Source organism: Penaeus vannamei, chromosome 22 (genome assembly GCF_042767895.1).
Source record: "Penaeus vannamei isolate JL-2024 chromosome 22, ASM4276789v1, whole genome shotgun sequence".
NCBI classification, from domain to species: domain Eukaryota; kingdom Metazoa; phylum Arthropoda; class Malacostraca; order Decapoda; family Penaeidae; genus Penaeus; species Penaeus vannamei.
The window spans coordinates 34813176-34833175 of record NC_091570.1 but is presented as its reverse complement, the minus strand read 5'-3'; the positions used below and the strand labels follow the sequence as shown (position 1 = coordinate 34833175).

The window sequence follows — 20000 nt, the reverse complement described above, 5'->3', positions numbered from 1 at the left end:
AGAGTTTATGACGGAGAAATGGGCTCGAAATAATGAAGTTTAGTGGGGGTCGTGGGTGAAGTTCGAGAATAATTATGATATCAGCAAGAAGGACAGGGAGGCCGACAGCATGGACAGATAAACGGGTCAAGTCGTTTCATGGTCGTGCCGGCGTACCATGAGCAAAGGAGGGAGAGGGGAGGGAGGGGGAAGGAGAGGGAGAGGAGGGGAGGAAAGAAAGGAGAGGAGGGAAAGGAGGAGAGGGGAAAGGAAGGGAGGGGAAATGACGTGAGGGAAAAGGAGGGGGAGGGAAAGGAGGAGAAGGGGAAAGGAGGGGGAGGAGGAGGAGGGAAGGAGGAGAGGGGAAAGAAGGAGAGGGGAAAGGAGGGGAATGGAGGGGAGGGGAGAGGAGGAGAGGGGAAAGGAGGGGAGGGGAATGGAGGGGGAGGAGGGGAAAGGAGAGTGGAGGGGAAAGGAGGGGAGGAGAAAGGGGGAGGGGGAGGGGAAAGGAGGGGAGGGAAAGAAGGAGGAGGAGGGGAGGGAGGAGGAGGGGGAGAGGGAGGGAAGGAGGGGAGGGGAAAGGAGGGGAGGGAAAGGACAAGAAGGGAAAGGAGGAGAGGGGAAAGGACGTGAGGGGAAAGGAGAGGGAGGGGAAAGGAGGGGAGGGAAAGGAGGGGGAGGGAAAGGGAGAGGGAAGGGAAAGGAAAGGAGGGGAGGAGGGGAAAGGGAGGGAAGGGAAAGGGAGGGAGGGAAAGGGAGGGAAGGGGAAAGGACGAGAGGGAAAGGAGGAGAGGGGAAAGGAGGGAGGGGGGGAGGGGAAGGGAGGAGAGGGGAAAAAGGGAGAGGAGGGGAAAGGAGGAGGGGAAAGGGAGGGGAGGGGAAAGGTGAGGAGGGGAAGGAGGGGAGGGGAAAGGAGGGGAGGGGAAAGGCGAGGAGGGGAAAGGGAGGGGAGGGGGAAAGAGGAGAGAGGAAAGGAGGAGAGGGGAAAGGAGGAGAGGGGAAAGGAGAGAGAGGGAAAAGGAGGGAGGGAAAGGAGGAGAGGGAAAGGCGAGGGAGGGGAAAGGAGGGAGGGGAAAGGAGGAGAGAGAGGAAAGGAGGAGAGGGGAAAGGAGGGAGGGAAAGGACGAGAGGGGAAAGGAGGGGAGGGAAAGGACGAGAGGGGAAAGGAGGCACGGAGCTGAAGGAGGCAAGGTTGGGGGATGGGAGGGAGGGGGGGAGGACGCTGGAAGATGCGAGGTCGTACGAGGCAACACCGGGAGACGAATAAGAAGAGGCAACGGAGGAGAATCCCTGCAACGGAGATGCACGACGTCTGAAGATGCGAGGTCGTACGAGGCAACAATCGGGAGACGAATAAGAAGAGGCAACGGAGGAGAATCCCTTGCAACGGAGATGCACGGAGGGGGCGGGGAGGGAGGTGAGAGGAACAGGGAGAGGAGGATGAGGAGGATGAAGAGGAAGAGGATGAGGAGGGAAGGGGGAAGGGAGGAAGGAGGGAGGGAGAGAGGAAGGAAGGGAGAAGGAGGGAGGAGGGGGGATAAGGGGTGGGGGAGAGGGGGAGGGGGAAAAAAGGGGGAGGTGGAGGAGGGAGGAGGAGGACAAAGAAGAAGAAGAGGAGAAAGTTGGAACCCGAGGAAGAGGGGGAGATAAAGGGGGTATGGGGGAAGGGGAAGGGGAAGGGGAAGAGGAAGAGGAAAAGGAAGAGGAGGAGAAGGAGGAGGAGGGAGAAGACGAGTTGGAGGAGGAAGCCGAGATGAGCGCGGCGAAACTGGTGAGTCATGACATTAACGATGAGTCAAGTGCCTCCCCCCCCTCCCCCCCCCCCCCCCCCCACCCCCACGAAGGAAAATAATGAAGTGTCACAGATTTTATCGAGTAGGTTCTCCACCTTCTTTCGTCTCCCAGCATTTCCTTTGCAACTGGTAATATATTTTTTTCCCCTCTCTGCTTCTCCCCTGATTCCTCCTCATAGTCTTTTCTACGGCCGTCTTTCGCTTCTCTCCCCCCGCCCCCCCTTCCCCTCACTCCCCTCTTCTCGTCTTGTACTCTGCCCGCTCCCCTTCCCTCTCTCGTTTGCACTAATTATCTCCCTTTCTCCCTCTGCATCCCCTCCTTCTCCATTTTTTTTTTTCAATCTTTTTTTTTTATCTCTGTGCCTCTCATCCCTATTCCTCTCTTCGTCTCTTTCATAGTCATCGTCATTATCGTCGTCGTCATCATCTCCATAACTACTATCTTTTTAACTATCATCATATCCTTCTTCTTCCTCTTCCTCCTTCCTCCACTCCTCATCATCCTCATAACTACTCTCCTCCTTCTCACTATCATCATCTTCTCCACCTTCCTCTTCTTCCTCTTTCTCTTCCTCCCTCCTCCACCCCCTCATCCTCATCAAAACTACTCTCCTCCTTCTCTTTCTTCTTACTATCTCTATCTTCCCCCTCCTTCTCCTTCTTCTCACTATATTTATCTTCTCCACCTTTCTCTTCTTACTCTTTTTCTCCCTCTCTCCTCCACCCCTTCATCCTCATCATAACTACTTTCCTCCTCCTCCCGTTCTTCCCTTCACTATCTCTATCTTCTCCCTCCTTCTCCCTTTTCTCACTATATTTATCTTCTCCACCTTCCTTCTTTCTCTTCCTCCCCCTCCATCCCTTCATCCTCATCATAACTACTTTCCTCCTCCTCGTTCTTCTTACTATCTCTATCTTCCCCTCCTTCTCCTTCTTCTCACTATCTTTATCTTCCCCACCTTCCTCTTCTACCTCTTTATCTTCTCCACCTTCCTCTTTCTCTTCCTCCCCCCTCCACCCCCCTCCGCCCTCCCTCCCCCACCCTCTGGTCACCACCGCCGCCCCACGTCAAAGTAAATCACGGGCCGCTTTCAGTGCCCCCATTTAGGGCCCAGTCGTTAGCGCCCCAATTTTAATATCTCGGATTAAGTGGCCTTTAGAGCAGACAACTTGTAAGATCTCGCACTTCCGAGGGCGGGAGGACCTCGCTCGGGCCACTTAGATAGACCGCCGAGGTGCCCGAGGAGGAGCGAAGGGGCCTCTCAGCTGATCTATGAAAATGAAAGCAACATTTTTTTATTTTATTTTCGGTTCGGGCGAGAGAGAGAGAGTTGAGAGATATCGTTTTCTGCAAGAAGGACCATTATGAATTGGGTTTGGGGAGAACGTGAGAGATGCTGGATGATTTAAACGACAACTTTACAGTTTTACATTAATTCACTTAAGGCGCATTTACTTATAAATTGTTCCGAGAGACAAGTAGGCGGGGTCACTGTACGCATGTCGTAATAAATCTAATTTGAAGGGAAAGAAAAAGGGTTTCACTCGAAATTAAGGGGGAAAAAATCCATAAAGATATTCATGAATAATGAATAATAAGAAAACTAGAATCCTTAAATAGGACAAACCTTAAATTCTACCAAAAAATCCACCTTTTAAATCTTGAGAACTATAAAAATAAACCAACAGAATGAAAAAAACGAAACAAGTAGAAGAAGTAGAAGAAGAAGAAGAAGAAAGAAAGAAAAAAACCCAGGCAATCCTCAGGTGAAAATGGCGAAGCGAAAAAGAAAAAGAAAAAAAAAAAAGTCCCCGTGTGACACCCCTTCCTCCGAAGACAATTATTGGCACTTTATTAATAATTTGGATAGGTGTTTTTCCCGCCCTCAGGATTATAATTTTAGGCGCGATCTGCCGTCAGTAATTGTGTGTTTGATGAGATTCCGAGGCAGTTAAGGGAGTTAAGGCTCTTAATTTTTCTTATGGAGAATGAGGTACAGTTGCCAAGACGATGATGGAAGCGGGGAAGGACGAGGGGAGGCGAAGAGGGAAAGGGGAGGAGAAGAGGGGAGGAGAAGAGGGGAGGCGAAGGAGGGAGGGAGGGAGGGAGGGAGGGAGGGAGGGAGGGAGGGAGGGAGGGAGAGAGAGGGAGAGAGAGAGAGAGAGAGAGTTAGAGAGAGAGAGAGAGAGAGAGAGAGAGAGAGAGAGAGAGAGAGAGAGAGAGAGAGAGGGAGAGTAGATGAGAAAGAAAGAAAGAAGAGAGAGAGAGAGAGAGAGAGAGAGAGAGAGAGAGAGAGAGAGAGAGAGAGAGAGAGAGAGAGAGAGAGAGAGAGAGGAGACTAGGCGAAGGACTATATGGAACATCACTTGCGCCCAAGAATATTACTCGTGACATCAGTGAGGAAATAATATCGGGAAATATTACGTGGGCGGGCGTGTTGCTGGTGTATGGGCGGGCGTGTTTTTGGTGTGTGGGTGGGCGTGTTTTTGGTGTGTGGGTGGGCGTGTTTTTGGTGTGTGGGTGGGCGTGTTTTTGGTGTGTGGGCGGGCGTGATTTTGGTGTGTGGGCGGACGTGGTGGTTAGGGCGGTGGTGTGGTTTTGGGCTTTTGAAGTTTATAAATAGAATTTGTCAGCGGACAAGAATAATAAAATATTACCGGTGATAATAATATTTCTGAAAAATGATAATAAAAATGCTACTGTTACTTGCAATAGACTGATAACGATGATAATGATGCTAATTATGAGATAATCAACAGTAATAACAACGATAGTAATAGTAATGACAACAACAATAACCAAAAAAAAAGATAATTATTATAACAATTATAATAATAACAATGATATTCAATAATAATAATAATAAGTAATAATAACAATGCTATTTGATAATAATAATAATAATAATAATAATAATAATAATAATAATAATAATAATAACAACAATGATATTCAATAACAATAAAATAATAATAATAATAATAATAATACAAATGATAACAATAATATCCTTAGCAATAGCACCATCGCCATTATCATTAATATTACCATCTTTATCACCATTCTCATTAACAACTAACCATCACACTGAACACAAATACTATTATTATTTACATATTTTTTATTACAAAATTATTTTTTCCTTTCCATAAAACAAAACAATTTTCCTGTATCGAGTCATTTAACCATAGACATATTCATTAGGTAATAAGTGTATTATCATAAAAAATATATATATAGACAATACAGTCAGGTTTTCTGTCAAAATTCGTCTGAAATTTAAAACGAAAAATGGTGGTATTGTTTATCAGTCAAAAGAGTTACCGATCTGACGGCCTTATCAAACGTATGCAAATCATTATTATTTCTATTATTATTATCACTATCATTATCATCATTATTATTTCTATTATCATTATTACTAATAATTTAGTAATATAATAATTCATTATTGTTTCTATTATTATTATTACTATCATTATCATCATTATTATGATCATTATTATTATTACTATCATTATCATCATTCTTATTATCGTTATTATTATGATCATTCTTATAATCATCATTATCATCATTACCATCATTATCATGATTATAATAATCATTATCACTATCATCAGTATCAACGTTATCATTATTTTCAATATCATTATTGTCATTATTATTACCATTATCGTTATTATCAATATCGTTATTATAATTATCATTTTCAAAATTCTCATAGTGATCATTATCGTGATTATCATCAATACAAGAATCACCATCATTATCCTGACCATCATTATTATCATCATTATTACTTTATCCTTATCATCATCACCATTATCATTATTCATCCTTTATCATCAATCATCTCATTTTCATTCAGTTTTTTTTCCATTCACGTCTTAAAAGAAAAAAAAAATCTACTAATTTTCGTCGCCGATAATATTTCGGCGTCGTGGGAGAAAAAAGAGAGAGAGAGAGAGAGAGAGAGAGAGAGAGAGAGAGAGAGAGAGAGAGAGAGAGAGAGAGAGAGAGAGAGAGAGAGAGAGAGAGAGAGAGAGAGAGAGAGAGAGGGAGAGAGAGGGGAGAGAGAGAGGGAGAGGGAGAGAGGGAGAGAGGGAGAGAGAGAGAGAGAGAGAGAGAGAGAGAGAGAGAGAGAGAGGGAGAGAGGGAGGGGAGGGAGAAGAGAGAGAAGAGAGAGAGAGAGAGAGAGTGGGAGGGAGGGAGGGAGGGAGAGGGAAAGGGAGGGAGGAAGAGGGAGAGAGAGAGGGAGAGGGAGAGAGAGAGAAGGGAAGGGGAGAGGGAGAAGGGAGAGGGAGAGAGAGAGGGAGAGAAGGGAGAAGAGAAGGAGAGAGAGAGAGAGAGAGAGAGAGAGAGAGAGAGAGAGAGAGAGAGGGAGGGAGAGGAGAGAGAAAGATAGAGAAAGAGAGACAAGAAGGAAGAGGAGAGAAAAAGACAGATATAGAGCGAAAAAGAGAGAAAGAGAGAGAGGGAGAGAGAGATCGACACCTATTGTCCCTATTCTCCGTCCATCACAACGTCATTTTTCACACCTAATTTTTTATACTTTCCCCCCAAAAAACCCTCGACTCCTTTACTTAAAAAAAAAAAAACTAAAAGAAAAGAAACGAGAGTTAAAAAAAAAAAAAAAAAAAAAAAAAAAAAAAAAAAATGGGCCGTCAAATTTCTATGAACCCCAGTGTGAAAAATGTTAATCGTCACCTTCATTGATTAATCATAACCAGAGCTAAATTAATCAAATCATTAATCTAATCAGTAATCGGGGCCCTTTCCTGGTGCGCGGATCATCCATCCCTTTCCCGCTAAGGATCGCTCAGGGGGGGGGGGGGGACGCCGCTACGCCCCTCGCTCCTTTGCCTTTCGCTCACCCTGGAAGGACGCTGAGGAGTGGGGGGTAGCGGTAGAAATTGGGGTGGGAGGAGGGGAAGGGGAGGGAAAGGGGGAGGGGAAGGGAGGAAAGGGAGGGATGGGGAGAGAGGGAGGGGGGAAGGGGAGGGAAAGGGAGAGGGTGGGAGGGATGGGGGAAGAGGAAGGGGAAGGGGAAAGGGAGAGGGAGAGAGATACATGGGAGATAGGGGGAAGAGGAGAGGAGAGGAATTGCCAGTGAAGGAGAAAGTGGGGATGGTGATTGGTGGGAGTGAGGGAGGGGAAAGGGGGAAAGGGGGAAAGGGGGAAGGGATGAAGGGGTTATTGGAGGGGGATGAAGGGTGGGTGGGGGTCGAGAGGCAAGGAAAAAGGAAGAGCAAAGTGGAGGGGAGAAAGGAAGTAGAATGATGGGAAAGAGAAGAGAACAAAAGAAGGAGATGAAGAAGAAGGCAGGGTGGGGGGGAGGGGAGAGGTATCCTAAGGAGGTGTCCTGCTCCTCAATCTTGCAGGATCGAGTATCGGCATCCTCGAGCTCCACGTCTTGTAGTGACCAGCGAGCATACGCGCGAGGATGGCTGCCAGCTCCTCGCTCGCCTGTGTTTGTTGTTATTATTTCTACTTTCTAAACGGGTTCGAAACTGAAACGAAGCTCCATTATGATCCTCACCTCAGCCTGGTCTCCTACAGAAACCTATCAATCACCGGCCGAACTTCGTTGTACCCCCAACATTCCACTTCGAAGCGCCCTGCCATTATCGTTAATTCCCCTTCCGTTTTAATTCTCGTAAAAAAAAAAAAAAAGTGATGTTTACCTATTCTCGTTTTTTTTTCTTGTTCTTGTAAGAGGAATCCCGCGACCACTGAACTACGAACAAGTTATTTTCCGAAGCCCCGAAGGCCTTTTCCCGTGATACAAAGGCAGACGGGGGCGAGGAGGGTTCGTCCGAGATGTGAAAAATGAATACAACTCCGCCTTTTGAACAACAAGCGAAGCCTAAGAGCGATTCCCTTCCATTCATTTTCTCCCTCAGGAAAAAAAATAAAGACTAAAGAGAGAGAGAGAAAAAAAAAATATCCACATCTGATAGTAAAACTGAAAGAAAAACTTGTTCATGATTCTTTAAAAAAAACAACAGAATTAACACCGTTTTAATTTTCCGAAGTGATCGAGGCGACGGCTGAGCGCTCGATCCCCGCTAACCGGGGTAGCGGGGATGGCTGGCTGCGCTCGGGAGGAGATCCCTTGCACGATGACAAACGATCCTCTCTCCTGATTTGCTGCTGCTGAATAAGAAATCATCGCTTGATGGATTAATCATCAGCGCCAGCAGCAATGGCCGGCCCCGAAAGAATGGCCACGAGATACAGGAGCGAAGGCGAAGAGGCCCGGCTGCGTCGGAGCGCGGGGTTGGAGGCCGACTTGGAGGCCGACGCTTCGAGGAACATTCGCCCGGGAGACCTCGAGGGCGAGCAGCAATGGCGCTATACTATTTACTTGTAAATTACAAAGCGAAAAACTCGAAGGAATGGCAAAGGATGACTCAGAAAGGCTCCGAGATCATCCCGAGAAGCTGTAGTTAATGGCAAATTCAAGTTTAACGCTGATCTTTACGCAAGATAAAATCCCATTAATGAAACAAGAAAAAAAGATAGGCCTATTACGGGCCCGTCTGAGAGGAGTGCGTGGGGAGGGGGAAGGGGGGAGGATGGTGGGGCATAAGAGATAATAAGAAAGGTGGGGCGAAGAGAGGGGGAGACTGGCCGACGGAGGAGTAGCCCCCCCCCCCCCCCCCTTCTCTACTGTAGGGAAGGGGGGTCGGAAGTAAGGGCGGCGGATAGAGGGCGCTGACGATTCTCCTGCTCTGATTAATTGTTGAACTTTAGCACACAATTTGTCTCTGTAACGCAGCAGCCATCATCAATGTACGATGGTCGGCCATGGATTAATATTACAAGCGATATTTATATACCTCGCCGGGCGGAGTGGATAAACAAGCCGTCAGTTAAACAATGTAGGCGTAGAGGCAAGCGTCGCTGGGACAAACAGGAACAAACAGGGTGTCGCGGGCAGGACCGACGATGAATCATGGCTTATAGGTAAACATTGGAATAATTGAACACATCCACTGATGGGCCGGTCACTGGCGGCCGCTCCTGCGCCTCTGCCGTCCCGCCTCCACCTGGCGCAGCAAGCCATGTAGTCAAGAGTATGCTGTCACTCACGGGAGCTGTGGTGAGTGCGCGTGGTGTTGCATGTGATGGCGTTTTCGTTCACTGTGTAGATTCGATGTTATGTGTAATATGTAGTATAGAACAGGATAAAAATCTCGTTACTAACCTTTCTAGCGGACCCACTGGTTCCCGGCTGCGATGGACGAGCATGGGTAGGGCATCCCCGAGGGCACGGCCATCTGAGGGGTGTCGGGGTGCCCATGGGCGTGGGCGTGGGCATGTGCATGGGCGTGTGCGTGGGCGTGGTGTCCGTGATGAGCTTGTGGGAAGGAGAAGTCCAGGTTCCCCTCGACCTGTAGCTCATGCTTGATCACCTGAAAAGCCCAGGAGCTGGTTAGAGCACCGACAGTCGCACAGTCCCTTGGGGCTCAACACCATTAAAAATAAAATAAATATATTATCTAAAGGAAGGGGGTCTTTACGGGGCAAACTGTGAACACGTTCCTCTAATGATCACGTGGTTAGAATCTTGACTCACGATCCTAACAGTAACCAGCACAACCTATGGCAAAAGTGACGTAGCTATCGTTCCCGTAGCCTCAGTTTTTTGACCATACACACAAGGAAGAATCGGAAATCATACTGTTTGACGTGGCGGCGTGCGTGAGCGCAAGCACACGGCGTCGCTGTCTACACTCACGCCTACACCCGAATCTCTTCTCATGAGGAGGTATGTGTGTGATGAGAGTGATGGAGGTGCAGAGTACTGGCATGGTTCATCAATTGCAAGGGAGAGAAAAGAGGAGGGAGTCTGCCTAAGTCTGCTAAGTGTAGCTCTTCTAACTGCTAATGAGGAAGGATTCTGATTGAACTGCAACAATGGCTACTGAACATTTTTTTCCTAGTAAAGAGAGAGAGAGAATTAAAAAACAAACTCCCGACCAGAACCTAAGACTAAAATGCTTTGTTGAGGGGGGGAAAGGTGATGCTAGGCCGGCTACCCTGACATGTAGGCCTATCTTAGCGGGGTGACCCAAGGCTTTCCGACTCGTGGAGAGACTCGAGTGCATCAGACAAGTCCCCCCTCCCCTCCCCCCTCCCCCCCATCCCCCATCTGAGGGTACAGGTACAAAGGCTGAGTATAACGTCTGGCCCCTACCTCCTCTACGTTACAGTCCAAGCCACCCTGAATCGGGGTGTCGAAGTCCACAAAGTCCTGCATCGGCACAGAACCACCAGACCCACCACCGGGCGCTCCGTTGTGACCCGCCTGCCCACCGCCGCCCGCGCTACCACTCCCTGGACTGCTATTGTGGCCCTGCTGCTGCTGCTGCTGCTGTTGTTGCTGCTGTTGTTGTTGTTGTTGCTGCTGCTGCTGTTGCTGCTGCTGCTGTTCACGGTGGGTTAATGCTGCCCTGAGCATATTGGGTTCACTGTTGGACGCCGAGAGGGCAGTGTGGGCGGAGTGAGTGTGTTGTGGCTGTGAGGTGGGGGGGGAAGGGAAGTTGGAGGGCTGGTGCGCCTCGCCTCCGGGCCCCGGGTAGTGCCCCTCCCCCAGGGGCTGCGTAGGCGACAGGCTGTGGACGCTGTGTGCCGGGGACAAAGCCTGAAACACCACCATAACACACCAATCACCACCCGCAGGAACCACTGTATTAACTTAATGCTGATATGGTCATTTTTGTGTGAATAAGTTTGGTCAGATAATCCTTACGAGCAAAGCTGACGAAAGATCGCTGATAAAGAAATTATAAAGAATAAACAAAATAAAAAATGGATGTAACCAAACTTATGTGAGAGAAAAAAAAACATAATATACAACACGTTCTCAAATAAATCATCTGATTATGCAAGCCAGCTGATCGGCCATCTTCACAATATTATCTAAACTACAATCTTTTAAAAAATCAGTCGTTATCAGCTATTATCTATCACTATTTTTTCCAAGCTGAAGGGTTACATGTTTATGCACAATCTATTAGTGATGTACAAGAGAGACAAACTAATTCATACGATAAAAAATACCGACTTTTAGGCATTGCAACCTCTCGGTATCTTCTAAGGGGGTTTGTTAGTGTTAGATAATGTTGCAAAGCTAAGTCTCGGGAAATGTGATGTTAGTTTAATTTCATCCTCATCATTTTCATCATTTAGTTAATTCCATCCTCATCATTACTATCCTTATCATCATTATTATCATTGTCATTATTATTATTATTGTTGTTGTTAATAATGTTACTAATATTGGTATCATTAGCATTACTATCATCATCATCATCATTATTAATAGCAGTATCATTCTCATCATTATCTTTATCAACAGGCATTTTACTACCACGACCACTATCACTGCCATCATCATCATCATCATTTTCATCATTATTGCCATTACTTCCATTACCATTATTATTACCCTACTCATCACTTCCGTTACCTGCCCCTTTCCCCACAGCATCTCCTCCTGGCAGGTCAAGAGCTACCGTGTTCAGAATCAATGTTTTCCGGGTTGAGTTAAAAAGGGGGCGTGTTTACTCAAGCTAATGCTATTATGAGTCTTATGCACAGCGATGACAGGAACGCTTTTGGAAAAAAATACGGAACTTAAATGAAGAGCGAATGAAGCATATGCTATTTTTTATATACAGCTCATGGGGATGAATGAATGAAGGGGGGGGGGGTGATTCCTCAAGACAGAGATTCAGAAATTGGGGGTCTATCTTTATGGCAAAAAAGGACAATATGGGGTTTTATCTTTAAATGTTTTTATTCTTATTTTATTTTATTCAAGGCACATCGATATGGCGTATTGACATCTGTAGGATAAACATTCTCAGATAGATATGTCATGATATGTCATCTACGTTTCATATATTCATTTATCTTTTTAGATGGAAACTGAAATACTACCTGACGATGCATGAATGAAATCCGACATCAAACCGACGAAGAGAAATGAATTTTACGTCGTTAGTCTACCACTACAGTAATACCGTTTACACCCAGGTTTCTATGGTTTATTCCGACTTAAGCCCTTGACGTTTATTTAGTATGGAGGAGAAGAGGACATGCAATGAAGACAGGAATTAAGAAGAGAGGTTAACATACGCCAGCGTCCGCACGTGAGGGTATGGGAACGATACACGCACTCAGGTTAAGTTGGCTACACACAAACTTACTCGTTAGTGAACCTCAACCAAAACGGGGGGGAATCGACGGCGCCTGAACGTACCTGTAGACTGGTCAGGGAGTAGTTATTGTGTGGATGCGGGCGTGTGGGCGTTGCCATCTTGTCTTGGTGGGGTGTGGGCGGATGCTGCGCGGGCGGGTGGGGGAAGGCCGGCCCGTGGGGGTTGTGGGGGTTGAATCGGAAGTCTTCAAAGCTACTGAAGCCCTGGGGGAAGAAACAGTCGGTTTAGGTCTGCCCTCGCCAGCGCCCCGCCTCCGTGACTCTCGCCCTAACGCGCAGTTCATTTCACCGCCAGAGCTGAATATCCTTGGCGAGTGACAAAGGCCGCAACGCCCCATTGTCTAAAATAGGATTCCAATTAAATCGCCAAAGCCCTCACACGCCTCGCTTACCTGTGCGCGCAGCGAGGGCCGCGGGAGGCTGCTCGCGAGTAATGGCTGTGATTCCGGGCTGAGGGCGGCCTTACCTGCGGGTGGTGGTTGTGGTGGTGGTGGGTGACGTAGCCGTTCAGGTGCGAGGTGGGCGGGCCGTGCGGCGACAGCTGGGACATCTTCATACAGTCTTGGGGGTTGGGCGGGCGTGCTGGGCCGCCCCAGGAGTCCGGCCCGAGCTTCAGCCCCTCGCCCATGGAGTCCACTAACTGGTCGGCATACCGGTCGTGGGCGAGCGGGTGAGGGTGGGCGTGGTGGGGCCAGTATTCTCCGCCCCACCCGCCGATGCCAGGGGACATGGGCGGTACCTTAGACAGCATCGGGAACTTTTAACACATTAAAAGATAATGACCTCCTTACGATAAGCTTATGAATGAAAATATAACCACAATCATTGATCAGACTGGAATAAAAATAATAATATTCCGCACAGACCCTTTCCCACGGCCCTGCCTCGCCCTCGCCTTACCTGTGAATCATGCATATCGGACTCTATCGCGGGGATGGGGGACAGTCTCCCGCAGGAGGAGGCGTTGGAGGAGGCCCTGGGTCGGTAGTCCTGCGGGGAGAGCTGGCTGTATGCGCTGTGCACTGGGTGCGTGTGGGGGGAGTCGGGGTACAGGTCCAGGCTCTCACTCAGCGACGACGACGGCGACGGTGTCATCTCCTGGCCGTTCCGGAGCGCCTGTGGGGGGGCGGGGGCGGCGTTAGAGCGTCACCTAGGAGGCGCCGTCCTCTCCTCGAAGGGAAAAGGGGCAGCCAAAGAAATCCTGGACAGCTATAGAGTCTTGGATATTTTATTTTATGAGAGAAATCCGGAAGAAGTCCTTGATTTTGCCCTGAGCCCCCAAGCCCTCTCTCTTTCTTTCTTTCTTTCTTTCTTTCTCTCTCTCTCTCTCTCTCCCTCTCTCTCAGTTCCTCCTCCTCGAGAGAGAGAGAGAGAGAGAGAGAGAGAAGAGAGAGAGAGAGAGAGAGAGAGAGAGAGAGAGAGAGAGAGAGAGAGAGAGAGAGAGCCAAGCCCTCTCTCTTTCAGTTCCTCCCCGAGAGAGAGAGAGAGAGAGAGAGAGAGAGAGAGAGAGAGAGAGAGAGAGAGAGAGAGAGAGAGAGAGAGAGACCAAGCCCTCTCTCTTTCAGTTCCTCCCGAGAGAGAGAGAGAGAGAGAGAGAGAGAGAGAGAGAGAGAGAGAGAGAGAGAGAGAGAGAGAGAGAGAGAGAGAGAGAGAGAGAGACAGACAGAGAAAGACAGACACATAGATAGAAAGACAGACATAAAAAAACAGACAAACAAACACAGACAGACAGACAGAGAGAAACAAACACACCTCACCAACAAGAAAACCCCCCTAAAACCCCACCCCCTTTTACCTCAAGCTTCTTCTTGACCCTGCCTCGCTTCTTCTCGTAGCGGCCGCCTTCCATAGTGTTGGCTCGGCGGCGCGTGGACTTGCCCGGCTTAGCATCGGGGTTGAGGACCCACCAGGAGGACTTGCCTGTCCCCTCGTTCTGGACGCGCATGAAGCGGTTGTGGAGCGACAGGTTGTGGCGGATGGAGTTCTGTGGGGAGACGGAGGGAGGGAGAGATTAGTCTTTAGTAAAGGATGGAGAGGAAATTCGTCTGAAATACAGGATGAGGAAAGAGGGAAGGAAAGAAGAATAATGAAAGATAAAGAAAATGTTGAACTGGAGGAGGAGGGAAAGAAGAAAAAAGAAAGATAAAAATAAAACTTCAACTGGAGGAGGGAAAGATGTAAAAAGAAGAAAGGTAAAGAAAACTTGAACTGGAGAACAAGAGAAAAGAAAAAAGAAGAAAAATAAAAATAAAACTTGACCTGGAGGAGGGAAAGAAGAAGAATGAAGAAAGATAAAGAAAACATTGAACTGGAGGAGGAGAGAAAGAAGGAAACCGAAGGAAGACAAAGAAAACACTGAACTTCAGAAGGAAAGAAAGAAGAAAAAAAATAAGATAAACAAAAACAATGAACTGACCCCTACATCTACGTACTTCGTAACAGCACATGCACAAACATCTCACTCTAATTCAGAACAGAAAAACAATTCGTGTCCCCCCCCCCAAAAAAAAAAAAAAAAAAAAAATGGCGGGTTATCAGTGTCTAAAACTAATGTAATTTCGCCGCGACATCCATTTGTTACACCAAAAAGCGCGGGAGTTTTTCATTTTCCCTTTTCTTGGCGGGAAAATGAGCGTCCGCATACATTAGGCTTTACCTAAATAATATACCTTCACCAGGCATCTCTATTGTTCGTAAATAAAGCAAAAATGAGACATATTGCACAACCACAACAAAGTCTTCATTAATGAGGAACACTAATGAGCAAGGAAGAACCTTCATTATTATACTTAATTGAGGCCAATTATCCAATAATTCTCCACTTGTCTTTCCTACCATCGTAATAACAAAGGGTCGGTAGGTGTAGTTTAGTAAATATTCGGGTTGAGTCGTTACTTTGTCACATTACGTAGAGTTAAGAAGGGGGGCGGAAGGGTGAAGGGAACGGCGAGAGGGCGCGCGGGTCCGGAAAGGGAGGGAGGGAAGGGGGGAGGCGCACCCCTCGTTGGAACAGCGGCGCGGGCGAATTCGAAAAGATTTTGGCTACGACTTGATGGAAAGGGAAGGGATCCTATATATAATAATAATGCTTTTGTGAATGAAATAATGAATGATATATTTAAAAAAAGCCGCAATGGTTCAAGCCGTCGCGTAAATAAACCCCGTGAATCATTTTAAAACAACAAGCAAAGAAAAAGAAGAGGAAAAAAGAAAGATAACAACACAGCGTAATTCCACGTTAGCCAGCAGTCACAGCGTCAGCAATTACCCGAAACCAACCAATCCACCTTTATTAATGAAGCTTCCTACAAGGTCATTAATTCTTAGTACCCGCAGATTGGCTGTGGAATAAAGCGATACGAACAATGATTGGTCGACCCGCGCATGGCGAACACCGATTGGTTGAGGCCTGCATGAAGGGCGGCGAATGGCTGGGGATTCGGACGCCGGTCGGGGATTGGTCGCCGAGAACAGGTAGCCTCGCAAATTGCAGGTGCGCTTTCGGACGAGGCGATCCGAACCCGCCGCGAGCTGTGCCTCTTGCAAATGACCCGATTTTTCGCGGCAGAGCTGACAAAGCGAACTGTACGTAGTTAACGATGCGCAGTTCTAACGAGAGGGCGAACAGTAGGCCCCGAACACCGCGTCAGAGCGCAAATGAACAGCAGAAGACGCGTAGAAAGAAGGAGACAGGAGGAGAGATGATAAGGTGGCTAAAGGCAGCAGACGAGCCGAGAGAGCCAGCGGACGGGAGGAGGAGGGTATGAGAGAGAGAGACGCGCGGGGGAGGGAGGGAGCAGGGTGAGAGGGGGAGAAGGAGGAGGAGGGGAGGAGGGGGAGGCGTATTGTAGTGCGAGCCATTGTGTTTAGTATAATCCGAACTAACAAGAGTAACCCATTGTTAACCATCTGGGCAGGTCCTTCAGCGGCGGCCGGGATGGTTGCCGACGCCTCGCGGACTCGCTCTCTCTCGACGCTCGCTCCTTGCCGACGGTGCCAAGGGAGGCGCGTCGACTTCGGGGGCATTTGCGCGTCGCTCTCTCCTCGCGCGAATTTTAGCTAATGTTAGTTCAGGATTCGATAGTGTCTCGATGGATTTAGGTTTAGAATAGTGGTTTAGAATAAGAAGTACTTACGGGAGTGCGTAAGTTTGTCATACAACTGCAATATCGCAAATGGTATAAAACCACAAATAACACCGTATGTCATTACTCGTAAATCACAGATATTTGACTGTCATATTAAAAAAAAAAAAAAAAAAAAAAATCTTCAAAAATCGTGACAGACTTGCCCCTCACCTCCCCCTCAGTATAACCCCCCCCCCCCTTCCAATGCCCCGCCCACCCCCTCGCAAATCCCCCTTCCCCCAAGGCTAAACGACCCCGCCCCACCCCTTCGCAAGTCCCCCTCCCCCAGGCCAAACGATCCCCCTACCCCCTTGGCCCCGCCCCCCCCTACCCCCCTACCCCGCCGGCCCGCACGCCCGCACGCACCGCCACACGACGGAAGACGCCTAGGATCACGGCGGCACTGTGGACGGCGGCGGGAAATGAATCCTGGCGAGACGGGAGATGTCTGCCTTTACCTGGGAGATGAGCAACAAGGAAATTACCAGGAAGCTGCCGGAGAATGGCGCCGAGGACGGAGGAGGGAAGGGAGAAAGCGCGGCACGAAAATCCAACTCGACCCAAACGATCAAACTACACTTGAGGAGAAGGGAAGAGGGAGAGAGAGAGAGAGAGAGAGAGAGAGAGAGAGAGAGAGAGAGAGAGAGTGAGTGAGTGAGTGAGTGAGTGAGTGAGTGAGTGAGTGAGTGAGTGAGTGAGAGAGAGAGTGAGTGAGTGTGTGTGAACGAGAGAGAGAGAGAGAGAGAGATAGAGAGAGAGAGAGAGAGAGAGAGAGAGTGAGTGAGTGAGTGAGTGAGTGAGTGAGAGTGAAAGAAAGAGTGAGAGAGGGAGGGAGAGAGAGAGAGAGAGAGAGAGAGAGAGTGAGTGAGTGAGTGTGTGTGAACGAGAGAGAGAGAGAGAGAGAGAGAGAGAGAGAGAGAGAGAGAGAGAGAGAGAGAGAGAGAGAGAGAGAGAGAGAGAGAAAGTAAGAGAGAGAAAGAGAGTGAGTGATACAGAGAGACAGAGACAGACAGACAGAGAAAGAGATAGAGAGACAAACACAGACAGACAGAGAGAGAGAGAGAATCCCAGCTACCCTCACATCCTAAAAACCCAATAACATCCAAAACCTTAAAAAAAAAAAAAAAAAAAAAAAAAATACTCGCTACCACCACCTCCACCACACGAAAGCAGAGCCATCAAACCCCACCATGAACACCCCCAGATCGCCTCGCTCTCGCGGCCTCCCATCACCATAACCTCCCTTCTACCATGAAGGACTGATGACGAGGCTGTATGAATGTGAGAATCCCTAATCCGGACAAAAGACGGAAGGATGAGTGACAGGAGAGAGTCCCCGTTACGGAAAGACACTGGAAGGAGACGGAACAAAAGATATCGGTAGGGCGGCAGGGGAGATTATCGAGAGTCAGGGAGACACGGAGGGAGAAATGGGAGATGAAGAGAGGGAGGAGAGGGGAGGGAGAGGAGAGGGAGGGAGGGAGAAATGGGAGATGAAGAGAGGAAGGGAGAAATGGGAGATGAAGAGAGGGAGGGAAAAATGGGAGATGAAGAGAGGGAGGGAGAAATGGGAGATGAAGAGAGGGAGGGAGAGGAGAGGGAGAGAGAAATGGGAGAAGAGAGGGAGGGAGAGAGAAATGGGAGAAGAAGAGAGAGAAATGGGAGGAGAGGAGAGGAGAGAGAAATGGGAGAACAGAGGAAAGAGAAATGGGAGAACAGAAGAAAATGAATGGGGAAAGAGAGAAAGGTGATGATCTTATCGAGAGACAGTGATGTGCGGAGAAGAGAGAGAGAGAGAGAGAAAGAGAGAGAGAGAGAGAGAGAGAGAGAGAGAGAGAGAGAGAGAGAGAGAGAGAGAGAGAGAGAGAGAGAGAGAGAGAGAGAGAGAGAGAGAGAGAGAGAGAGAGAAAGAAAGAAAGAGCTGAGGAAAACAGACACAGAAAGAGACACGGGAAAAGCAACAAGGGGACGAAATACGAAAAGAGGGCAAGAGACGAAACAATAGAAGGCGGGGAATGAAAAGGAAGAAGCGAAACGAAAGTCTATCCAAGACGAAACGCGAAAAATGAGAATTAGCAAAATATCTATTGATAAAGTTATCATATTAAGCAGATATCTACACCCATGAAACTCTTCCTTTTTTATATAAAAAATAACGTCAGATAAATAGCACATACTTTATATAACAAAACAATAAAGAAGGAAAGATAATATAATCCCAAATTCCACAAAACGACTCTCTGTCTCACACGCAAAAAAGTATAACATTAACAATATACGTTTATATATACCTATAAAAATTAACCCAAAGAAAAACACAATATAAGCTATATACGTTTATATATACCTATAAAAATCAACCCAAAGAAACACACAATATAAACATTAAACGTTTATATATTATACCTATAAAAATTAACACAGAGAAAAACACAATATAAACAATAAACGTTTATATATACCTATAAAAATCAACCCAAAGGAAAACACAATATAAACATTAAACGTTTATATATACCTACAAAAATTAACCCAAAGGAAAACACAATATAAGCAATATACGTTTTTATATACCTATTAAAAATAACCCAAAAAAGGAAATGTAGATCAGTTGCCTCATCTCAACAATGCCGCTGACTGACTGATACTTCAAGTCTCACCTCTATTGCAAGGATTTTTATTCACGACCAAAGCGACTGCAAAACTGATGCAATTTTTTTTTTTTTTATCATTTTTTATTTTTATATATTTTTTTTATCTTTTTATTTTTATTCTTTTTTATCTTTTATTTCCTCTTCTTATTTTTTTATTATTATTATTTTTAGAAAGGTAATCTTTTGGGTAAACTGATCGAAAATCCGTATCATTTGTGTCCTCCGAAGCGTGAAAAAAATGTTTTTAATATCGCTCATGATCTTGTCAATAGGCAAGCACGCTATATATTAAATGCCATGACAGACAGACAAATAAACGGATAAACTTACAGACAAACAAACAAACGAACAGACTGACATACAGACAAACAAACACACACGCAGCAAACTAAAAACAAACACAAACACAATGGCCACAGCACTCGCGTGACAAACAACCATAAACATCATCAATTTAAACAGAAAACAAACAGAAACATTGACAGATTTAAATGTTTAAATGTTTACAGTCATATTCTGCCAATGCATAATCAATTGCAAAAGACTGGTGATAAAAATGTGAATATTTGATAACCATTGATAAAACTTTAAGCAAAGGCGTATATATGTATGTATGTGCGCATGTATGTATATGTATATGTATGTGTGTATATGATTAGGCCTATGGATGCATGTATGTATTTGTGTGAGTGTGTCTGTATGTGTATGTGTGAGTGAGTGTGTATGTGTGAGTGAGTGAGTGAGTGTGTGTGTGTGTGTGTGTGTGTGTGTGTGTGTGTGTGTGTGTGTGTGTGTGTGTGTGTGTGTGTGTGTGTGTGTGTGTGTGTGTGTGTGTGTGTGTGTGTGTACATATATGTATGTATGCATATATATATGTATGCATATATGTACGTATGTATGTATGCATATATGTATGTATGTATGTATGCCTCTCATCTTTGTATGTAAATAGGATAAGGATAAAAACTATACAAAGAAAAAAATAAAACACTAAACTAAAAATAAAGGATAAAAAATATTCACTTTGATACGCAGCACAAAATGAGAAGTAATAAACCGAGGGAAAAAAAGGTAAACAAAGGAAAACACCTACGCCAGACGCAGAAGGGAAATAAATAAAAATTTAAAAAACGAGACTAAGGAAAGGAGAAGAAAGAAAAAGATGATGATGAAGAAGCTGAAGAAGAAGAAGAAGAAGAAGAAGAAGAAGAA

General features: G+C 46.6%; 1 protein-coding gene across 3 annotated transcripts in view; it reads right to left on the bottom strand.

The window, feature by feature from the left end:
- foxo (forkhead box, sub-group O) overlaps positions 1 to 20000 on the bottom strand; it is a 377629-nt gene that overhangs the window by 49523 nt on the left and 308106 nt on the right. For 2 of the 3 annotated variants that reach the window (XM_027372266.2, XM_027372265.2), the window contains exons 2-7: positions 13803 to 13991; positions 12908 to 13123; positions 12474 to 12746; positions 12050 to 12211; positions 9980 to 10426; positions 8987 to 9194 (exon numbers count right to left, since the gene is read on the bottom strand). In XM_027372266.2, the coding sequence (XP_027228067.2) occupies positions 8991 to 9194; positions 9980 to 10426; positions 12050 to 12211; positions 12474 to 12746; positions 12908 to 13123; positions 13803 to 13991 (1491 nt within the window). In that variant the 3' untranslated portion in view covers positions 8987 to 8990. The remainder of the gene's footprint in view (positions 1 to 8986; positions 9195 to 9979; positions 10427 to 12049; positions 12212 to 12473; positions 12747 to 12907; positions 13124 to 13802; positions 13992 to 20000) is intronic. The other variant, XM_070136907.1, reaches the window with a different exon arrangement.